Source organism: Argentina anserina, chromosome 7, assembly GCF_933775445.1.
Source record: "Argentina anserina chromosome 7, drPotAnse1.1, whole genome shotgun sequence".
In the NCBI taxonomy this organism is placed as follows: Eukaryota; Viridiplantae; Streptophyta; class Magnoliopsida; order Rosales; family Rosaceae; genus Argentina; species Argentina anserina.
The window spans coordinates 17655180-17673885 of NC_065878.1; the positions used below are offsets into that span (position 1 = coordinate 17655180).

An 18706-nucleotide genomic window follows, 5' to 3' on the forward strand; every position below is an offset into this window, starting at 1 on the left:
ATTAACCATGCCCAACTTGCTAAGTGAGTCATAAAAAATCTTCTTAGACACTCATTTTGTGAGTATATCGGCAAGTTGCTCTTCTGTAGGAACAAAAGGAAAACTAATGATTTTAGCGTCTAACTTCTCCTTTATAAAGTGACGATCAACCTCCACATGTTTTGTACGATCATGTTGCACATGATTATGTGAAATATCAATAGCTGTTTTGTTGTCACAGTACAGCTGCATATCAAACTTAGGTTTAATACCCAAATCTTGTAGCAAATTTATAAGCCATAAAAATTCGCACACTCCCTGAGCTATACCTCTATACTCTGCTTCAGCACTAGATTGAGCTACCACCTTTTGTTTCTTACTCTTCCACTTCACAAGATTACCTCTAACAAAGGTAAAGTACCCTGATGTGGATCTCTGATCTGTAATATTTCCAGCCCAATCTGCATATGTGAAGCCACAAACTTCAAGGATATTATTTTGATTAGAAAACATTACTCCTCTCCCTAGAGCTGACTTCAAGTACCACAAAATCCTTACAACAACATCTATGTGGTCCACACTAGGATTATGCATGAACTGACTCACTACACTTACTGCATACGCAACATCTGGTCCGGTATGTGATAAATAAATCAGGAGTCCAACTAGCCTCTAATAACGAGTTTTTTCAGTAGGCACTTGATCTGGATACTCTGTTAACCGATGGTTCTGCTAAATAGGAGTATCAATGGGAGTGCAATCCAACATACATGTCTCTGTTAGTAGATCAATTATGTACTTCCTTTGACACAGATATATACCATCACATCCCCGGGCTACCTCAATGCCCAATAAGTACTTGAGTGTACCTATGTCATTTATCTCAAACTCTGTGGCTAGTTATTTCTGTAATCTATCCACCTCAACAATATCATTCTCAGTAACTACTATACATCAACATATATAATTATGGTTGTTACATTCCCTTGTTGATGTCTGAGAAATAATGTGTGGTCTGAATTACTCTGTATGTAGAAAATTTTCCTTATGAATTGTGAAAATCTTCCAAACCAAGCACGAGATGACTGTTTAAGACCATACAAAGACTTTCTCAATCTGCATACAAAATCACTTGGAGAAGCGGCTACATATCCAGACGGAAGATCTATGTATACTTCCTCTGTAAGTTCTTCATTAAGGAATGCATTCTTAACATCAAGCTGTCTAAGTGATCAGTTTAAGTTAGCAGCAAAAGAGAGCAATATCCGAATAGTGTTTACCTTTGCAACATGTGCAAATGTCTCATCATAATCTATGCCATATGTCTGGGTGAACCCCTTCGCTACTAGGCGTGCTTTCTACCGGCACACTGACCCATATGGATTATGCTTCACTGTAAACACCCAACGACATCCCACAGCCTTCTTGCCATGTGGTGGAGATACAAGCTCCCAAGTATTGTTCTTTTGTAATGCTTCAATCTCTTCCTCCATGGCTTTCCATCATTTTGGATCCCTCAATGCATCATGCACTTTGTTAGGTACTGATACAGTAGATATTTGATTCACAAATGATTTATATGATTTAGACAATCTTTTGTTAGACATAAAGTTTGTCACATGATACTTAGCTTTAGCCTAAAGGGTAGGTTCATATTTTTTTGTTAGCTGACCCCGAGTAGACCTATTTGGCAAGACATGTTGTCTACTATTAGCTTCACTAGTATTAGCCTCAATAGAATGACTAACCTCATATGAGTGATCTTCTGTACCAGGAGAGCATTGGTCAGGTGTATAAACAATAGTACAGGAGACATGATGGGCAGTTGTGTTGTCATTTTCTGGTACCTGAATCTCGGAGTGACTACACCGGAATCATCATGTGGTGCCTGTGTAGCTGACACATTGGTAATCTCAACTGAAGCTGTCACCATATCTACTGGCTCACTTGTCTCCCCATCTCCATGATACAACTCTTCAAAATATGAATTCTCCTCCTGAAGAGCAGTACCAGAAGAGGTAAAATAGCTCATGTCCTCAAAGAAAGTAACAACCATAGTGACATAGTACTTCCTAGTAGGTGAATGATAGCACCGGTACCCTTTCTGATGTCCACCATACCCAACAAACACACATTTAACTACCCGGACATCCAACTTAGACATCTGATGTTGTGGAAGATGGACAAAAGTAACACAACCGAAAACACGGGCATGAAGATTATGAAAAGAGGGTAATGAGACATGAGATGCAAGCACCTCATATGGAACTTTTCCCTGAAGGACATGAGATGGAAGACGATTAATGAGGTTGGCGGAAGTTATGACAGCATCACCCCAAAAGTATTTAGGCATATAGGCACTAAAAAGAATACACCGAGCCATATCAAGTAGATGACGATTTTTCATTTCAGAAACTCCATTATGCTCAGGTGTGTAAGGACATGTTGTTTGATGAACAATTCCGTGTGTGTTAAAGAACTTATGAAAGACACGATTCACATATCCCCCCCATTATTAGAATGAAGAACTCTAATTGTGGCATTATATTGTGTTTGGACAGTGGTATAAAAAGCTTGAAAACCCAGAAAAACCTTATCTTTAGTTTTAAGGAGAATAATTCATGAAAGACATGTGCAATCATCAATAATGACACATAATACCGTATTCCTGACACAGTAGACTCTTTGGAGGGTTCCCAAACATCAGAATTAATTAATTCAAAAGGAAGAATACTTTTATTAGAAGTACTAGGGGAATAAGTAGATCGATGACTCTTGCTCAAAACACATGTCTCACAACGTAAAAAAGAGTCATCCACACTAATAAACAAAGTAGACATGTATTTTTTCATAACACTAAAAGATGGATGCCCTAAGCGACGATGTCATAACCAAACTTCACTTAGCTTGTCAGAACTGGAGATTAAAGCGATCCGAGACTGTGCCCTTGATTTCTCCCCCACATGTCTGATCCAGATGAAACAACATGCCTCTCAGATATCTCCGACCAATTTACTCCCCGGTAAGAAGATCCTGAAATATCACATACATAGGAAAAAATGTCACAGAACATTCAGTGTTCAATTGTAGGACATATATCAAATGATGAGATAAAGCATGTACATATAGCACATTGTGAAGCTTTATTGTAGGAGTAATATGAACTGGCCCTTTCCCTAACACGGGGAAGGCCTCAGTGTTCAATTGTGAGACAAATATCAAATGATGAGATAAAGCATGTACATATAGCACATTGTGAAGCTCTATTGTGTGAGTGATACGAACTAACCATTTCCCTAACACGAAGGCCTCACCATTAGCATTAGTAATATAGGGTACTGGTAGAGGAGACAATAAGGTAAAATAAGATTTGTCATAAGTCATATGATCAGACGCACCAGAATCAATAATCCATGTATTAAAACCAACAAGGTTAGAAATATTTAAAGCCATACTAAATTTACCACGACCAGCTATGGATGCGGTTGGTGTTGTTTCTCCTCCTGTATGATGGTCATGTCCAACCACACCATAAATATCTGGTTCCTGGATGAATTGATAGCTGCTTTCGCCTTGGGACTATAATTAGGCATCTTAGGCCTAAGGTGTGGATACAACTTCCAACAGGTCACACGAGCATGGTTAGTATCATGACAATAAGAGCAAGGAGGGTGGGGCTGATTCCCGAAGCCTGGTGGTGGTCTTTGCTAATGAAGTGGAGCTAAAGTTGCCTGCTGAAGGGGTGCTGGAGATCTTAGCATGAACAGTAAGATTGGAAACTTCAACTCGTGCTTGATGAAGACTCTCATGCTGGGACTCATACTTACGGATATATGTGAAAGCTGTGATTAGGCTAGGGGGTTCAGTTTTTCGGAGCAATTCTCTTTTTGCATTGTTATGCTTTGCATCAAGACCTTTTCAGGAAATGGTGAACTCGCTCAAGCTCCTTCTCTTGTTGGTATCAAACAATATCCTCCTAATTCTTGATCATGCAAGAACGTTTCACATCAATCTCAGCCCAAATATTTTTTAGTTTGGTGAAATATTGCGCCACCGGTTGCCCATCATGTTGCATCGCCAAAGCTGTGCACATTAACTCATGAACCTGTATGAAATCAGAATCATTAGTATATAAGTTGTTTGCGCAGTGTCACATGCCTCTATCAGATCAACTATCTCTTCATTCATAGCTTTCCACAAGATTGACATTACAAGACCATCATCGTCATCCCACGTAGTGTAGGCAACAATATCATCTATACTAGGAGCCTTAGTTACTCCAGTTACATGACCTATCTAGTGCATTCCTCGAAGATGACCTGTCATAATTCTCTTTCATTTACAGAAATTGGTCTCATTGAATTTGGCTTCCCCGAAGGAACTACTTTCAGAATTCTTGACAGATATTTCAAACTTCTGAACATCAGTGATCTGAGAACTTTCTTCATCTTTTCCAGAACCCATTGTAAAGCAATCAACAAATCAGTAGTTATGCAGCGGAAACAAAAAGCTGAAATGAACCTACCTCAGGTGCATTTGCACCATTGGTGAATGTGTACTGCCTCTGGTGCACTTGTACTGTTGGTGAGCGTGCACTGATGAACCAAAACGGACACGGAACCGGGTCGCGCTGATGCCTCCGCTGATATCTTCCCGTCGTGATCTGTGTAGAACACCTCAACCGCCTCCCTCAACTCGGAGTCGGCCGCCGGCTCGCAAGGCCTGAAGCGGTGCAACCGTGGGCATCGCGGTCAACTTCGCCGAGCATGAAGACCGGGGAGCGCGCCGTTGGGGATAACAGTGTTAGAGTTCACGTCGAAGATCTTGATAGGCAATGATGGTTTGGGTCTTGATGAAGTTGGCGACCTGGGCAGAAGGAGAGAGGTTGCAGGCGGCTGAGCAGAGCCTTGAGCTCTTAAGTGGAGACAAGGCAGCTACTGGGGCTGGACTCGGCCGGGTGCGGGGCGTTTGCTGTTTGGGGATAGTGAGGTGAGGTTTAGTGTGGAAAAGACCGTGGTGAAGAGGTGATCCGCAGGTGACTACATTGCTGCAGGTTGCCAAAAAACACAAACCCAGTAAAAATAAAAGATGAAAAAATTGGCTTTGATGCCAAAAAGAATAGACTGATGCTTGTTGTATATTGCATAATTAATTCTTACACTGAAATGTTCTATAAATAAACTAACAAGAATACAACTATCACAAATCACTCCCTAATTAGCTCTCCTTGAATAAACATTAATTGGCTCCTTGAATCACGCTAACAATATATTCATAATACGGTCGTATCTAAGAACTATTGATAAGAATATATTTATCAGAAAGTTCCTAATACTGTATCATTTTCGCCTTTAGGTCATGCATCCACCATTCTTGGCTGAAGAAGACGGTAAAGATAGTTGAACTATAAGCTGTAAACCTCAATGCAAGTTGAGGGAAGAAGATGAACTATCTCCTCTCTGACTCCCCACAAAATGGTGGCTGGGATTTGAACTCCTTACAACTTATCCATCTACTTCCCTGAACTTGAACAAAAGGAACTTAGCTTTGCAATTCTTCCTTACTCTATCCTTGTGTTGGCCACTAACTATCCACAGCCCATGCTATACTTCCAATTTCCTGGATCAAGCTTACACCCGGATATAGTGTAATTGGTACTGACATGTAACCTCTCATCTTGACAACAGGTTCTCTCTCCAGTACCCACATCAAATTATTATCGTTATTTTTTATCTAAGAAACTGAACAACACCATTAACATAAAAAAGTTTAGGCAAACGATCTCATCAAACTATTCTAAGCTTTGAGGCAATTTAAAGCTTTGAGGAAAACAAACGTATACCAACTTTTCAAATGCTCACAAAAGCTGGTACGAGAGTCCAACCAATGGATTCCTAGAACTTGAAGATCTAACCTCATAGCTATTAGCTATCAAATATCAACGATCACACATAAAACTTGCGCTTAAGCTAAACAAGATCTGGCAACTCTTCCAATCAAACTAGTAATTTACATTTTACAGGATTTAATTGACAATGGCAACTCTTCCAATCAAACAATTTTCTAAAATAAGTTCTTTCTTCAGAAAACCTTTTTCCAACTTTCTTTCAGAATACCATTTCCTTGGAAAGTTAAAACCATTTTTTAAGGAAGCTTAATTCCTTGAATGATAATGGCTCTGGAGGGAGAACAGGACAGAGAGAGTGACATAGATAACCGAGTTGATCATCGTCTTGGTTCTTCCGTCCAATTCAATTCTCGGAGCTCATGATTTCGGTTAACCCAGTAAAGGTAGGGTGTTTCTTTTCGCCCTCAAATACGGTTCCTCTTCTTGTTGAAATTGGAATTAGTTGAAACTGATTTTGAAGAGAGGGACTCAATCTCTCTAAACTTGGCCAACAAAAATCGAAATCATCACCAACGTACAGTTTTCAATTGGGTCCATATTGGATTCAACCTCTTCTTCATTATCCATATTGGGTCCATATCTTCATCGATTCAGTACCTCATACACAAGGGAAAATATTGACATTCTCAAATGGGGTGCTTGAGGTTGTGGGCGTTTTCTAGAATAGTTTACATGAATGAATTTTGGTGAGCGCCCAAAACCCTGAGAGCCCAACTTTATCTTATTAGATTATTTTCAAAATTGCTTTTCATATACCTGTATTGCCATTACAGTTTGATTTCTCACGCGTTCCAGTTACAATACTAACTACACGGCGTTCGCCCAGATGTGTGAGAGAGATGATACTTAGCAGTCCATCCTCATCCAACTGGTACAAGCTATATACTTCACCATTATTTCCAGATCCAGATTTCAAACAATTTATAGTTGATTTAAGTAATTAATTGCAGAATTTCGATCAGAACAAGAAAAGTTCACTTGTAGTTGCTATAGGTTATAAAGTTCGAAGCAAACTTAATTCAGAAACCATTTTATAAAAAACGTTCACCGCGAACTTTATTTAAAAAACATTTTACTAAGGCTTCAGAAAACTATTTCCAAGGGAAATTCGCAGCGAATTTTCTTCATAAAACTGCTTTCTAAGGAAAGTTCTTCAGAAACCATTTTCTAACTTTTCTTCATACGACGTCGTTGATGGTTGCCAGTTCCCATAAAAGACCACCTCCTCCTTCCAACGTCAGAAAAGTCTCTTCCGCGCGAGTTTAGAAACCCAGAAAAAAACCAACACAAGTTTTACTCCAAGATTCACCAGGACCCTCTGTCTTCTCTGTTTGGTTGTGTTTCTGGTAGTTGGAGCTCACCTTGTGGAATCAGAAGACAAGATAAAAGATGCATCTATGGCCCTCAACGATGATCCGAGACTCCTTCAAGCTTGAATACCTGAGAAAGATGGAATGGAACCTCCACAGAATGAAAAGCCAAAGAGCATCATCAAGTTCAGCCAATCAAAAACTGCTGGATACCCAAAAGGGTGCTTCAGGCGATGAACAAGTGGCAGAATTACCCTATTCAAAGGCTCATCCTACGAAGATGCTTCTGTCATTTTGTCTCTGTTGTGGAGGTAGGTAGCTGTCTTTACCTCAACCCTTGATACGGTATTTGTATTTAATTTGAAGTTTATGATATTGGATTTGAATTGTATGCCATAAGTTTATGGAGGGTGATAGCTAAATTTTGAAGATCAAATCTGTCTTAGCTTGTAGAGAAGAATTATGCTAAAGATTGGGGCTTTATTATGAATCTACTATGTTTCTGTGAGAAAGAGCCTTTCTTTATGCGAAGCCATTGTCAATTACATACTGTAGAATGAAGTTGCTAGTTTGAAGGGAAGAGGTGTCAGACCTTTCACTTGTTTAGCCTGAGCAGAAGGTTATGATTGTTAATAGCTAATAGCTATGAGGCTAGATGTTCAAGTTCTAGGAATTGATTGGTTGCACTCTCTATTCATGAGCATTTGGAAAATCGGCATTGATTTCTTTGCCTCAATGTTTAGGAAATTATGAGTATAGCATGGGCTGTTTCTAGTGCCCAAACACCAGGATTGTATTCGATATGTACACCCATGTATTAAAGGAAGAAATACAAGCTAATGCTCTTTTGTTTAAGTTCAGGGAAGTAGATGGAATGGTTATAAAGGAATTCATGTTCCACCATTTTAAGGTATACTGGGAAAGATAAACAGACCAAGAAGTTTTGTTCATCAGTTATTGTTCAAGTAGCTTACAGGCCAATATACTTCGGCTAAACTGGTGGTGATGGATGATCGAAAGGACAGACCTATTAGGAAATTTCTGTTAAATTATGTTCTTGTTGATACTTCTTAGATAGTACCCTATTTGTTATTTGGTTTCCTCTATGAATATGTGTCTTAGGATGACCAAAGCTGTTTCTTCTTCTTCTTCTATGGGAATTTTGGTATGCTAGTCTATGGTGCAGGTGGAACTCATTATGAACTTTTTACTATAATGCACAGAAGGTAGTAAATGCAAAATGTTGGGTAGTTGTAAGAGGATCATTTTCTCTTTTGCTTGGTTGTCCTAGTATTCATGTCATGGATCAGTTAGCTTATCTTTCTGAGTTTCTGACACCACTCAATTATAAATTCAATTTCAATTTCTGCCCATGTCATGTGACTCATGTCCATGTTTCATTCCCAGCACTTGGTCTTTCAAATCATAGACTCATAAGTTTCTTTGCTTATTTCATGTTTCGTTTTCTTACAACCATTGTAAAGCTGCAATTCCTCATCTGGTTCTTCTTCTTCTTCATGATCCAATCACTTGGTTTTCAAAATCTTGTCACCTGATACAGTGTTCTTCTGTTTCAGCTTTTGGAGATCACGAAGAGAACTGACCAATCCTTTACTGAATGTACTAGTTATTGCTTCAGTTGGTAGAACTTTACTGGTATGTTATCATTAGGACCTTCTTTATTCATTAGTATATGTAATACACAGAACTAATGCAGATTAATCTCCACTGCTGAAGTTTGGACTATACAAACATACCATATGCTATACAATTCTTCTCATGATATATCCGTAGGCCGGATTGCTTCAAAGCTGTCTCAGTCACCGCAAATTAGAGTTTTGTCGTCGCAATCTCAGCTCGATTACAATCGGCTTAACTACCGTGTAACGCGGTACTCTTTCTACCACCGGAACTAGCTGCCGTCTGCCACCGGAGCTAGCTGCCAGTGTCGGAAACAGGTAGGAAAAAAAAAATCTGTTGTGTGAGGAGTAAAAATCCAATGCATATGACCCCCCGCCATTATTGACACAACTGCAAATGCTGCTGTTACTTGCCATCCAACTCCAACTACCCACACCACACCACACCTCATCATCATCAATAAGTAACTCCACTCCTACTTCCCAACCCTCCTCTACTCTCTCAGACTCTCACTCCTTCACTCTTTCTTCGCTTCCTTCGTTTTCGTTTTCGGACGAGAGCGAAAATGCCGCACCCGATTTCGGAGGCCAACGAGAAGAGCCCCTTCGGCGACTTAACCGCCGAAGAATTCTACTCCCGCCACTCCGTCTCTCACGGCTCTGACTACGTCACCAACCCCAGGGGCCTCAAGCTCTTCACCCAGTGGTGGACCCCGCTCCCTCCCACGGAGATTCTCGGCGTCCTCGCCGTCGTCCACGGCTACACCGGTGAGACCAGCTGGTTCGTCCAGCTCACCGCCGTCCACTTCGCCAAGGCCGGCTTCGCCGTCTGCGCCATCGACCACCAGGGCCACGGCTTCTCCGACGGCCTCGTCGCCCACATCCCCGACATCAACCCCGTCGTCGACGACTGCGTCTCCTTCTTCGAGTACTTCCGTGCACGCCACGCGCCGTCACTGCCGTCGTTTCTGTACGCCGAGTCCCTCGGCGGCGCCATCGCGATTCTGATCACGCTCCGCCGCGTGGGGAGGCCCTGGGACGGGCTCATCCTCAACGGCGCCATGTGCGGGATCAGCGCCAAGTTCAAGCCGCCGTGGCCGCTCGAGCACCTCCTCTTCCTCGTCGCCGCCGTCATCCCCACGTGGCGCGTCGTCCCCACGCGCGGGTCGATTCCGGAGGTGTCGTTCAAGGTGGAGTGGAAGCGGAAGCTGGCGCTGGCCAGCCCGAGGAGGCCGCTCGCCAGGCCACGCGCAGCCACGGCGCTTGAGCTGCTCAGAGTCTGCAAGGAGCTTCAGGGGAGGTTCGAGGAGGTGGAGGTGCCGCTGCTGATCGTCCACGGCGGCGACGACGTCCTCTGCGACCCCGCGTGCGTTGAGGAGCTCTACAAACGCGCGTCGAGTAAGGACAAGACTCTGAGGATCCACCCCGGCATGTATCACCAGTTGATCGGTGAATCTCCGGAGGACGTCGAGTTGGTTTTCGGAGAAATGGCGGACTGGCTTCGTACACGCGCCCCACGCGCCTCCAATAGTTGATTGTAGTCTCTTTGTCAGTCAAGCATAGACCAACGGCAGCATGCCACGTGTCTGGTAGTTTAAATAAGAAGAAGAGGGTCAGGTCTGTTATGTATGAGCTACCTATGAGTCAAGTCTGTGTGTGTGTCAATTTTAAGATGATGAAATTTCAGATCAAAATTGGTTGATTATTTCAAATAACCCGACATGTTCGTTCGAGTTCATGGATTCAAATGTCACTAATTCAGCAGATAAAAGATTTAAATCTTCGATTAAATAAAACAGAAAAAAGGTTCATACATATAAGAATAGGTCACCACTCACCACATTTGTAGGGCAGTGATGAGAAAATAGAGATCACACCAGGGAAGCTAGAGAGTTTCTCATACTTGTTACATTTTGTTCCTGTGTAAAAGTACAAATGGATTCAACCATGATGTGGATTGTGCACAATGCGATGAACAAAGCTCATGCGAAAATGAAATCGAAGGGAGGCGTTCTTGAGCGCTTGAATGGGATTTCGAGGTTCTATGAATTGGCGGCAATGCAATTGGAGGGGTGCTTGACGTTTGTTAGAAAAGAAACCAGCTACATTCTGGAGAGCAGTGATGAGCAGGTGCTTTCGGACTTGAGCGAGATTCGTGACCGCCTTCAGCTGCGTCTGAAGGAGTCTGAGATGGCTATCAAGGACAAGGACCGGGAGTTGGCTTCTCTGCGAGCGAATCCCAACAAGCCTGTGAGGTCAAAGAGTGATCCTCTTGAGGAGTACATGGTTAGTAATCGAGTGAGTCAAGAGGATGGTGGTGGAGATAGTGAGATTTGCGAGCTGAAGAATTCGGTTGATCAGCAGGTCTGGCATATCAGACAACAGCTTGAACCTGAGTACAAGTCTAAGGAGGGGAATGCAGAAGTACTAGAAGGGTTGAACAATAAGAAGATTGAGCATTTGGATTCAGACATAGGGGTGTTGAAGGAGACTTTGGATCTTGCTTTTGGGAAAATGCAGAAAGCGATTTTTGGTTCTGAGGTTAGGCCAGTAGAGCAGCAATGGCAAGAGGCTGTGGAGAGACATACAATGTCTCTTTTGATTGAAGGGTTTATGAAGGATTTCCGAGAACATGTTGAAGAACAAGTGTGCAAGAAGCAAGAGAAGCGGGTTTGTTTTGGCCTGAAGGGGTACTGGTCTGATTTGATGAATGAGGTTGAGAACTTGCGTCGTGATTTAGAGCCTTTGACTCTTCAAAATGAGGTGCCGAAGTCTAAGACAAGTCACGAAAAAAGTTCAGCAGATGATTCAGATCATGGAAAGCTTGAAACGCAGCAGTCCTCAAAGGGTGAAGGACTCATGCAAGAGGGACATGAAGAGGAAAAAAGAGAGGAGGAAGGCCACTTGGTTTCGAAGATGATAAAGAATCATGAATCAATTATCCAGAAGAAAAGTGCAGAGGCAGAAGAGCTGAATACTCTAAAGCGTGAAATTCTTCGACATAAAGCGAATTTGTCTGGCAGGAGAGAAGAGGACACATTTGTGAAAAGAAGGATGCAAGAAGTTATGATGAGGGTAGAGAAATTGAAAGATTGGGATGCCAAGCTGCAAGTCTCTTTTATTAACTATGATAAGTTTGCTCATGGGGAAGACACTCCTTCAGAGAAGAGGTCTCCAAAATCTGATGCAACATTTTCTGAGAATTTGGAACTTGATACTTTGTCAGAGGTATGGGAGAAGATGGATAAAGTGCCTTATGGAGTTCAAGGAGAACAGCAAAATGAGGGGAGAATGCTGAAGCAAGAACAAGATGAATCAAACTTGAAAGATTTCATAATGAAAGAGATCTATGTTACTGTTTTGGAAAGTGTAGTGAAGGAAATATGTATTGGGCTATACGATAACGACTTGGAAAACCTGCTGTGGAGGGATATATGTCTGGTACTTTTCACAGAACTGATGAATCAGTGGAAAGAGAACAGTGAGAGTAACAACATTGAATCTCAAACTAGGGAAGAGCTAAACTGCACTATACATTGCACAGTCCTTAGTGAGGCATTCAAGGATTATGGCTCAAGTATTAACTCTGCACTAGCGGAAGCTCAAAATTTGAGGGATGAAAATAACTTGAAAGCTGCAATAAGAGAGGATATAGTTATGATTTTATATCGTGAAACGACTAAGGAATGGACTAAATGGAAAGCTGATTATGAAATTGCATGGGTTCTTAAGGAAGAGCTTGATCAGCTGGTTTTTCATGAGACCATCAAAGATATAGTTGACACAGCGAGTTATGATTTGGCTCAACACCAAGATATTGTTGCCAGGAACTTTCTTCAGAGCGCAGAAAGCTTAGTTAAGGAGGATCTCCAAATGGTTTTCATCAGACAAACTATTGAACAATGGAACATGGAGTTGAATGCTTTTGATATAGAGAGTCTGATTAGGGAAGATATCTATGATTTTGTCATTGTTGAGGCAGTGAAAGATGCATTTGTTCTGCTTAGAGAAGACGCTGATCCTGGGAATCAAGACAAATTCTCTAAAGCTATTCTTTTCGTGCACAAGTTACACGATTGTAGACAGGTCAGTAGTACAGATGAAAATGTGAATGATAAGATTGAGTCTCTTTTCAGCTTAACAGAAGTTGAGGAAAACATGGTGCAAAGTGAAAGTTTCAAAATGAAGGGTTACAATGCAGACCTTGACTCTGTAAGCTTGGAATGTGAATCAAGCCACCTGGGATCTAGTGTAGGCATAATGCTCAGTGATTCCAAGAAGGGTTATAATCAAACATCTACTGAAGTCGGTTACACAAAGTTGGATTATTGCCAGCCAATAGTATATGAAAAGGTGCTGATAAATTCATCTGATTCTATGTTTACACCTTTCCTCCAACTTTCAGAAGAGATGGTTACTTTTCAGCACACTACAAATGAAAAGTTGGAGATGAACTTCTTGAGGTACTGTTCTATAAACAAATACTCACAAGGGTTTGATTATGACCCTAAGATGGTACTAGGAGTAGTTTAAGAATTCACCAAACAACAGTGATATTCGTTAATTTTCTTGCAGTCTCTGATTTTTGTCTTGTAAAACTATAAATTGTGCCTGATATAATGACTTATAGCGAATTTAGTGATGTTGTCTCACTAGTGCAGGGTAAGATGGAATGTCATTTCATAGTACAAGATAGATACCAGGATTTGGACACTTTTGTCACAGCATTCAGTAGTTCCAGATGTCTATACCTCTATAAATTGTAGTTCACAATTTCTTTTCTACGTTGGACACCAGGGTTCTATCTTCCCATTTCTCAATTTCAAATCAAAGTCTGCATCTAGAATTTCACTGGAGTTCATTCTTGTAGACTAATCAGACTGCTCTGATATTCTTCGACAGAATGGACAACATGAAGCATCATGTAGATAACCTTGCTGTGCCGGTTTCTTCCTTGAGAAAACAGGAATTACTGTATAAGGAAGCCTTTAGAAGGAGATGCCACGATCTCTGGAAAGCTGAAACTGAGGTTTTGTGCTGCAGTTATAACGTATTCGTTTTGAGTTGCTTCTGAATTGATCATATTTATTTTATGATTTCATTTACTTTTTTATGGGGATTATGTAGGTGGATCTTCTAGGAGATCAAGTTGATTGTCTACTTGGTCTTCTCGAGAAAATATACACAATACTGTATTCTCATTCACCAGTTCTGCAGCAGTATTCTGAGGTAAGATAGGTCTATGAGTTGGATGCTATAATTTATTGAAGTCTCCACCCAAGACAGTTGAATTGGTTTGGATGTTGTAGCTTAAATAGTTGATTTCCTTGCGGTTTTTATTCTCACTCAAGTTTTCTATAGGTCTCGGACATCTTAGAGTTGATCAAGAAGAAACTAGTTGGAGTTTTCAATGCTTCTAAAGACTGACTTCTGTGTGAGGAAACTAGCTAACCAAGCTAAATAACAGAATGAAACTACCACACGCAAAGACAAATAGGAAACCAACAAGGAGAAGGAAACGTGTCTGCAACATTGAAATGTAAGACGGCGAACTATACTATGTATGGATTGAACATCCAAAGCAAAACTAAAGCTCCAGCTATGATTATTCATGTTACCTTGATGTTTTCAAGAAGGTTTCTCCAACGTCTACTTCTTGTCCTTTTTGACTCAGTGAAGGATATATATGAAACATGTTCATTAATTAAATTCTCAATTTATTGATTGTTTATCATTCTAAGCTCTCATGGCCACACTAATTCATGTAGGCTTGTATTCTCTTTTAGTTTTAGCTCTCTACACTAACTTTGTAAACCGTTTGTACCAAGTTAGTGCAGCCCCAGCACCAGTCCCAGCACCAGCTGCAGCACCATTCCGAGCACCAAGTCCTACACCTAGTAGTCCACCCAGTAGTCCACCTAGTAGTCCACCTAAATCACCACCACAACCGTCACCGTCACCTCCAGGAGCAGCACCACCACAACCGTCACCGTCACCCCCAGGAGCACCACCACCACCACTTCCCAAGGAAAAAGGGTCCAAAGGACTGAGTGGTGGACAAAAGGCAGGGATAGTTTTCGGAGTACTAATCGGGGTAGGTCTGCTGGGGCTTGCTGCATATGTCTACAAGGTACGAAGTGATAATGTGAGAAGAGGAAGACTGAGCGCCGCAGCCAGGAGAACCATGCTTTGAGTAAACTTTTACCATAAAAATTGGAAACTGAGATCCTCATTTGTTAACTCAATTATTTCGTTCTCTTTTGTTTCACTGTGTTTGAATGGAGGCTTTACATTTCAGCGTTACTCAATTTTGAGAAAAAATTGCAGTTGAAATAAATGATCGATCCGTCTTAAAAAAAATCACCGTAACTAGAGAATGTAATCTAACATCTTGTAGATTATCTTCATTTCCTGTTATTCTCCTGCTCCCCATCCCTAATGCAACTTTCGCCCCCAGCCCCCGTCTTGTACTTCAACCTTGAATATGTCGTAAATTTACGACGCTTGATCATTTCATTTGTTACATCTACTGTGTTATTTCTCCGGACACAACACATATATGATGTATCAGATTGAAAAAGTGAATAAATACTGATCCGGGAATGAAATGGTAATTGCGGTTACCCTAATTGCATTGTAAACATGTTTAACAGCTTAAATTGCCTTTTTTTATATATACAAAATTGTTTGAGCGGCTGAATCTTCAGAAGTTAACAACCTTGGTTACTCAGGTACGTGTCTTCTCTCTGATTTTGTATAACTGCATTGGTAATATCTCCTTTAATCAGGTAGATTTGTCTGACTGAAATGTAATGTCCGCATACATTTGTGTTGTTCTGAAAAAATGCAATGCAAAATTCACAGTACACAAATTTCGTATCTATCAAATTTGTGAAGGGCAAGTTTTCATGATGGTTTCCTTCAGGAATTGCTGTTGTTGAGTATCTGAGGGCCTGAGGCTATTGTTATGTCACCACCGGAAAACATACTTTTGATGTAGTTGGGAGGGAGTTAGATGAAGAATTAGAGAAAGGCACTGAGCCACTGATCTTTTTTTTTTTTTCTGTTTTCTTGTAGCCAAACTGAAAATTTCATTTCATATGCACGAAAATTGGTACTAGTACTGGATAGCTAGAGAGTATAAAATGCATTTTTACGTTGTTTTTCGCATTGTACATTCTATATATCTTGCACAGCAACCCAATGTGCAATGGCCTTGGCATTTCTAGGCACTTACTACTGCTCTAGAACTCCATCGACACACTGCTCAAACTCAGATTGAAGTTTTCGAGTAAATCTATTAGACCAACTGATCAACTATGCACTCCACCTAGTCATCTTCAAATGTTATAGAAGGGTAGGCCAACTATATAACAACACAAAAAAGGAAAACCAAATTAATTAACCACAATTTATAAGTCCAAGGACAGTGACACAAGAATTGTTCAATTTTCAGTAGTTACAGGAAACTCCTGAAATGCTGGGCACATCACAGTTATGGTGATCGAGGTCACAAGTGGCAACCAGTTCCACACTGCTTAGCCGTTGTATTAAGAAAATATGATCAACTTTAGGAGGGATTCAGCATTCCAACTATAGTGAGGCTTGAATAGCAATTTCATTCATGAGAGAAGAGGCTGTATATTAAGGACTGCAAGTTTCTGTCGATGGCAACATAAACTTATTGGTGTGCGCACTTTTTTTCTTCTCTTAATTAAGTAGCAGAAATCAATTAACTTCTAGCTTTAAGCATTCATACAGTAAAAACTCTATAAATTAATAGTCTTAAGACCGACAAAATTTATTAATTTAGTGAGATATTAATATATCGATAAATTAATTATCTATTAATTAATAACTTATTAATTTATCAAGGTATAATAAAAATTTTATTTCACATTTTCGAAAAAAAAAAGTTTTTACTTTATTTATACACTACATTGTTTATTTATTATGTATACCTTATTAATTAGGACTTCTTATAAAAAAAAATCACTTTTGACATTTGAAATTAGAAAAAAGTCAAGTAAGATTTAAAAATTAGAAAAAAAATTCTTAAATTACTTATAGCGTTGCCCCTATTTTTTCGCCAAAATTACAAAGAATGTCACTGCCATTTTTGTTAACAGAAGTCGTAACACCACATTCGTCTCCGACCCGCAGCCTTTGACTAAATTGAGATTGGGGTTGACCTTGTCGGCGTCATTGATGGCAAGGTAGATTCTAGGGTGCTCGTCGAAGATAGAGAGAGTTCCTAAGGTTGCAAGCTTGGTCCTAGGTTTTCTTTGAGGCCAGGACGTCGACGATGTCGGTGAGGTCGCCGGACGCGAGAAGCTCCTTGAGTTTTGAGGCGACAAAGGCGGCAGTGCCGATGACGAGGACCATGCCTTACTTGACGTACTAGACTTGGGTGAAAATTTGGAGGCGGCGGCGACGACAAGAAGGCTGGTGTTGCTGCAGATGCAGCTAGCCGAAAAAAGAAACTCAAATATGGGTTTAAGGGAGAATATGATTAAGGGGTGCCCATAGTAGTTTCTTCTTCTTCTTTATATAAAATAATGTGACAATGGGTGTGACAGCAGGTGTGATAGGTAGTGTGACAGTAGGTGTGACAGTGAGTGTGATAGGTAGTGTGACAATAGATGTGACAGGTAGTGTAATAGGTAGTGTGACAGAGGTTGTGACAGTAGGTGTGACAGAGGTTGTGATAGCAGTTGTGACAGTTAGTGTAAGAGGTAGTATGACAGTGGTTGTGACAGAAGGTGTGACATGCCGAGAGCAAATGTGGAAATATGCGAAATTTTGTTAAAATTCAAATGAGATTGGTATAAGTATGCTCAAAATGAAGAGAATAGCTAGAATTAGGGAACCTTGAACTTCGGTTTTGCCGGAATTGCTTGGAGCACCGCCATCGATGGCGGCAACCCTTTGCGATGGTTTTTGCACCTTGTACTGTTGTTCGATTCGGAGTGCGTAATATATCAAATGAAAGAGCGAAGCAAGATCTTTCTAACGATACTAATTTCGTCAAAATTTATCGCCGGACGAGAAAGTTATGACCACAATTAGAAAAAGAAGGAAAAAAGAAGAAAAAGAGTGAAAAAGAGTGAAAAGGGGAAAAACAGTCCAGAAGTTTTTTTTAATGTGACTCTTTTATAATTTTATTTACATTTTTTTAATTTCTACTTAAATGTGATGACATTTTTATAATTAATTCATAAGTATTGATATTGTTCTAATATAAGTTGTGAGATGATACTTTTTTATAATTTTCCCTATTAAATATATTGTTTTTCCATTGTATTACATTGTTCAAAATATTATATAATTTGATGATGATTATATTAATAAAAAATTTAATGAAATCCTCATAAATTTAAAATTTATTATACAAATTATGTCACTATTAATGTATATATTTAATAGGGTCTATATGAATTCTTAAATTTCTATTATCTTATAGATTTAGCGAATTAATTAATTTAGCACGTTGACCCTGAGTGGAGACCGGTCAAAATTATTATTTTAGCGAGATTATTAATTAATCTGGTATTAATTTAATGAGGTTTTACGAAAGTTGAAACCATTAACTAGTCTGACAAAGAATGATATTGCAGGGGATAGATATAGTCAGAATAAGTTTTTATGCCAAACGTTCTAATACCAAGTGAATACCTCCTTTAACTGTATCCTTTGTTGGTCAACTCTAATGTCTCTAGACATTTGGTCCACTCAGATTCTTTGACATGCTAAACTGTAGGAAATTGAATTTGAAATTTCTTACAAACTTTGTAGTTGGGAACAATCAGCCGTTAAGAATTCTATCCGACTATAGCTTCTATATATTAGTTAATTGATTAAGAACTTGA

The 18706-nt window shown here is 40.1% G+C and overlaps 4 protein-coding genes across 5 annotated transcripts in view; 3 read left to right on the forward strand and 1 right to left on the reverse strand.

Moving 5' to 3' along the window:
* The first annotated feature begins 6061 nt into the window (after positions 1–6061).
* Positions 6062–18706, forward strand: part of LOC126802605 (mitochondrial import inner membrane translocase subunit TIM14-1) — a 258334-nt gene continuing 245689 nt past the window's right edge. Inside the window, exon 1 of the mRNA XM_050530252.1 lies at positions 6062–6071. The gene's annotated coding sequence lies outside the window, so the exon portion shown is untranslated. The remainder of the gene's footprint in view (positions 6072–18706) is intronic.
* Positions 7125–10473, forward strand: LOC126802592 (caffeoylshikimate esterase-like). Of its 2 annotated transcripts, none has more exons than XM_050530236.1 (2): positions 7125–7512; positions 8775–10473. In XM_050530236.1, exon 2 carries the CDS (start codon positions 9404–9406, stop codon positions 10370–10372), a length of 969 nt encoding a protein of 322 aa, XP_050386193.1. In that variant the 5' UTR covers positions 7125–7512; positions 8775–9403; the 3' UTR covers positions 10373–10473. The 2 variants fall into 2 exon arrangements, with proteins under 2 accessions (XP_050386193.1, XP_050386192.1); XM_050530235.1 differs by having other exon boundaries at positions 7125–7508.
* On the forward strand, positions 10773–15057 carry LOC126803698 (WPP domain-associated protein). The gene is made up of 4 exons (XM_050531454.1): positions 10773–13352; positions 13708–13866; positions 13965–14066; positions 14199–15057. Exons 1-4 carry the CDS (start codon positions 10773–10775, stop codon positions 14262–14264), a joined length of 2907 nt encoding a protein of 968 aa, XP_050387411.1. The 3' UTR covers positions 14265–15057.
* On the reverse strand, positions 14634–15270 carry LOC126803699 (uncharacterized). The gene is made up of 2 exons (XM_050531455.1): positions 15202–15270; positions 14634–14960 (listed from the first exon to the last, which is right to left on the reverse strand). The coding sequence occupies exons 1-2, from the start codon at positions 15268–15270 to the stop codon at positions 14634–14636; spliced, it is 396 nt and encodes a 131-aa protein (XP_050387412.1).

Bases quoted from the DNA above. Each gene is read 5' to 3' on its own strand.
- LOC126803699 (XM_050531455.1), bottom strand. From the start codon at position 15,270: ATGGGGAGCAGGAGAATAACAGGAAATGAAGATAATCTACAAGATGTT. The intron at 14,961-15,201 runs GTGATTTTTTTT...CGTACCTTGTAG, and splicing joins GATTACATTCTCTAGTTACG to ACATATGCAGCAAGCCCCAG.
- LOC126802592 (XM_050530236.1), top strand. From the start codon at position 9,404: ATGCCGCACCCGATTTCGGAGGCCAACGAGAAGAGCCCCTTCGGCGAC.
- LOC126803698 (XM_050531454.1), top strand. From the start codon at position 10,773: ATGGATTCAACCATGATGTGGATTGTGCACAATGCGATGAACAAAGCT. The intron at 13,353-13,707 runs GTACTAGGAGTA...TCATTCTTGTAG, and splicing joins TTGATTATGACCCTAAGATG to ACTAATCAGACTGCTCTGAT. The intron at 13,867-13,964 runs GTTTTGTGCTGC...GGGATTATGTAG, and splicing joins TCTGGAAAGCTGAAACTGAG to GTGGATCTTCTAGGAGATCA.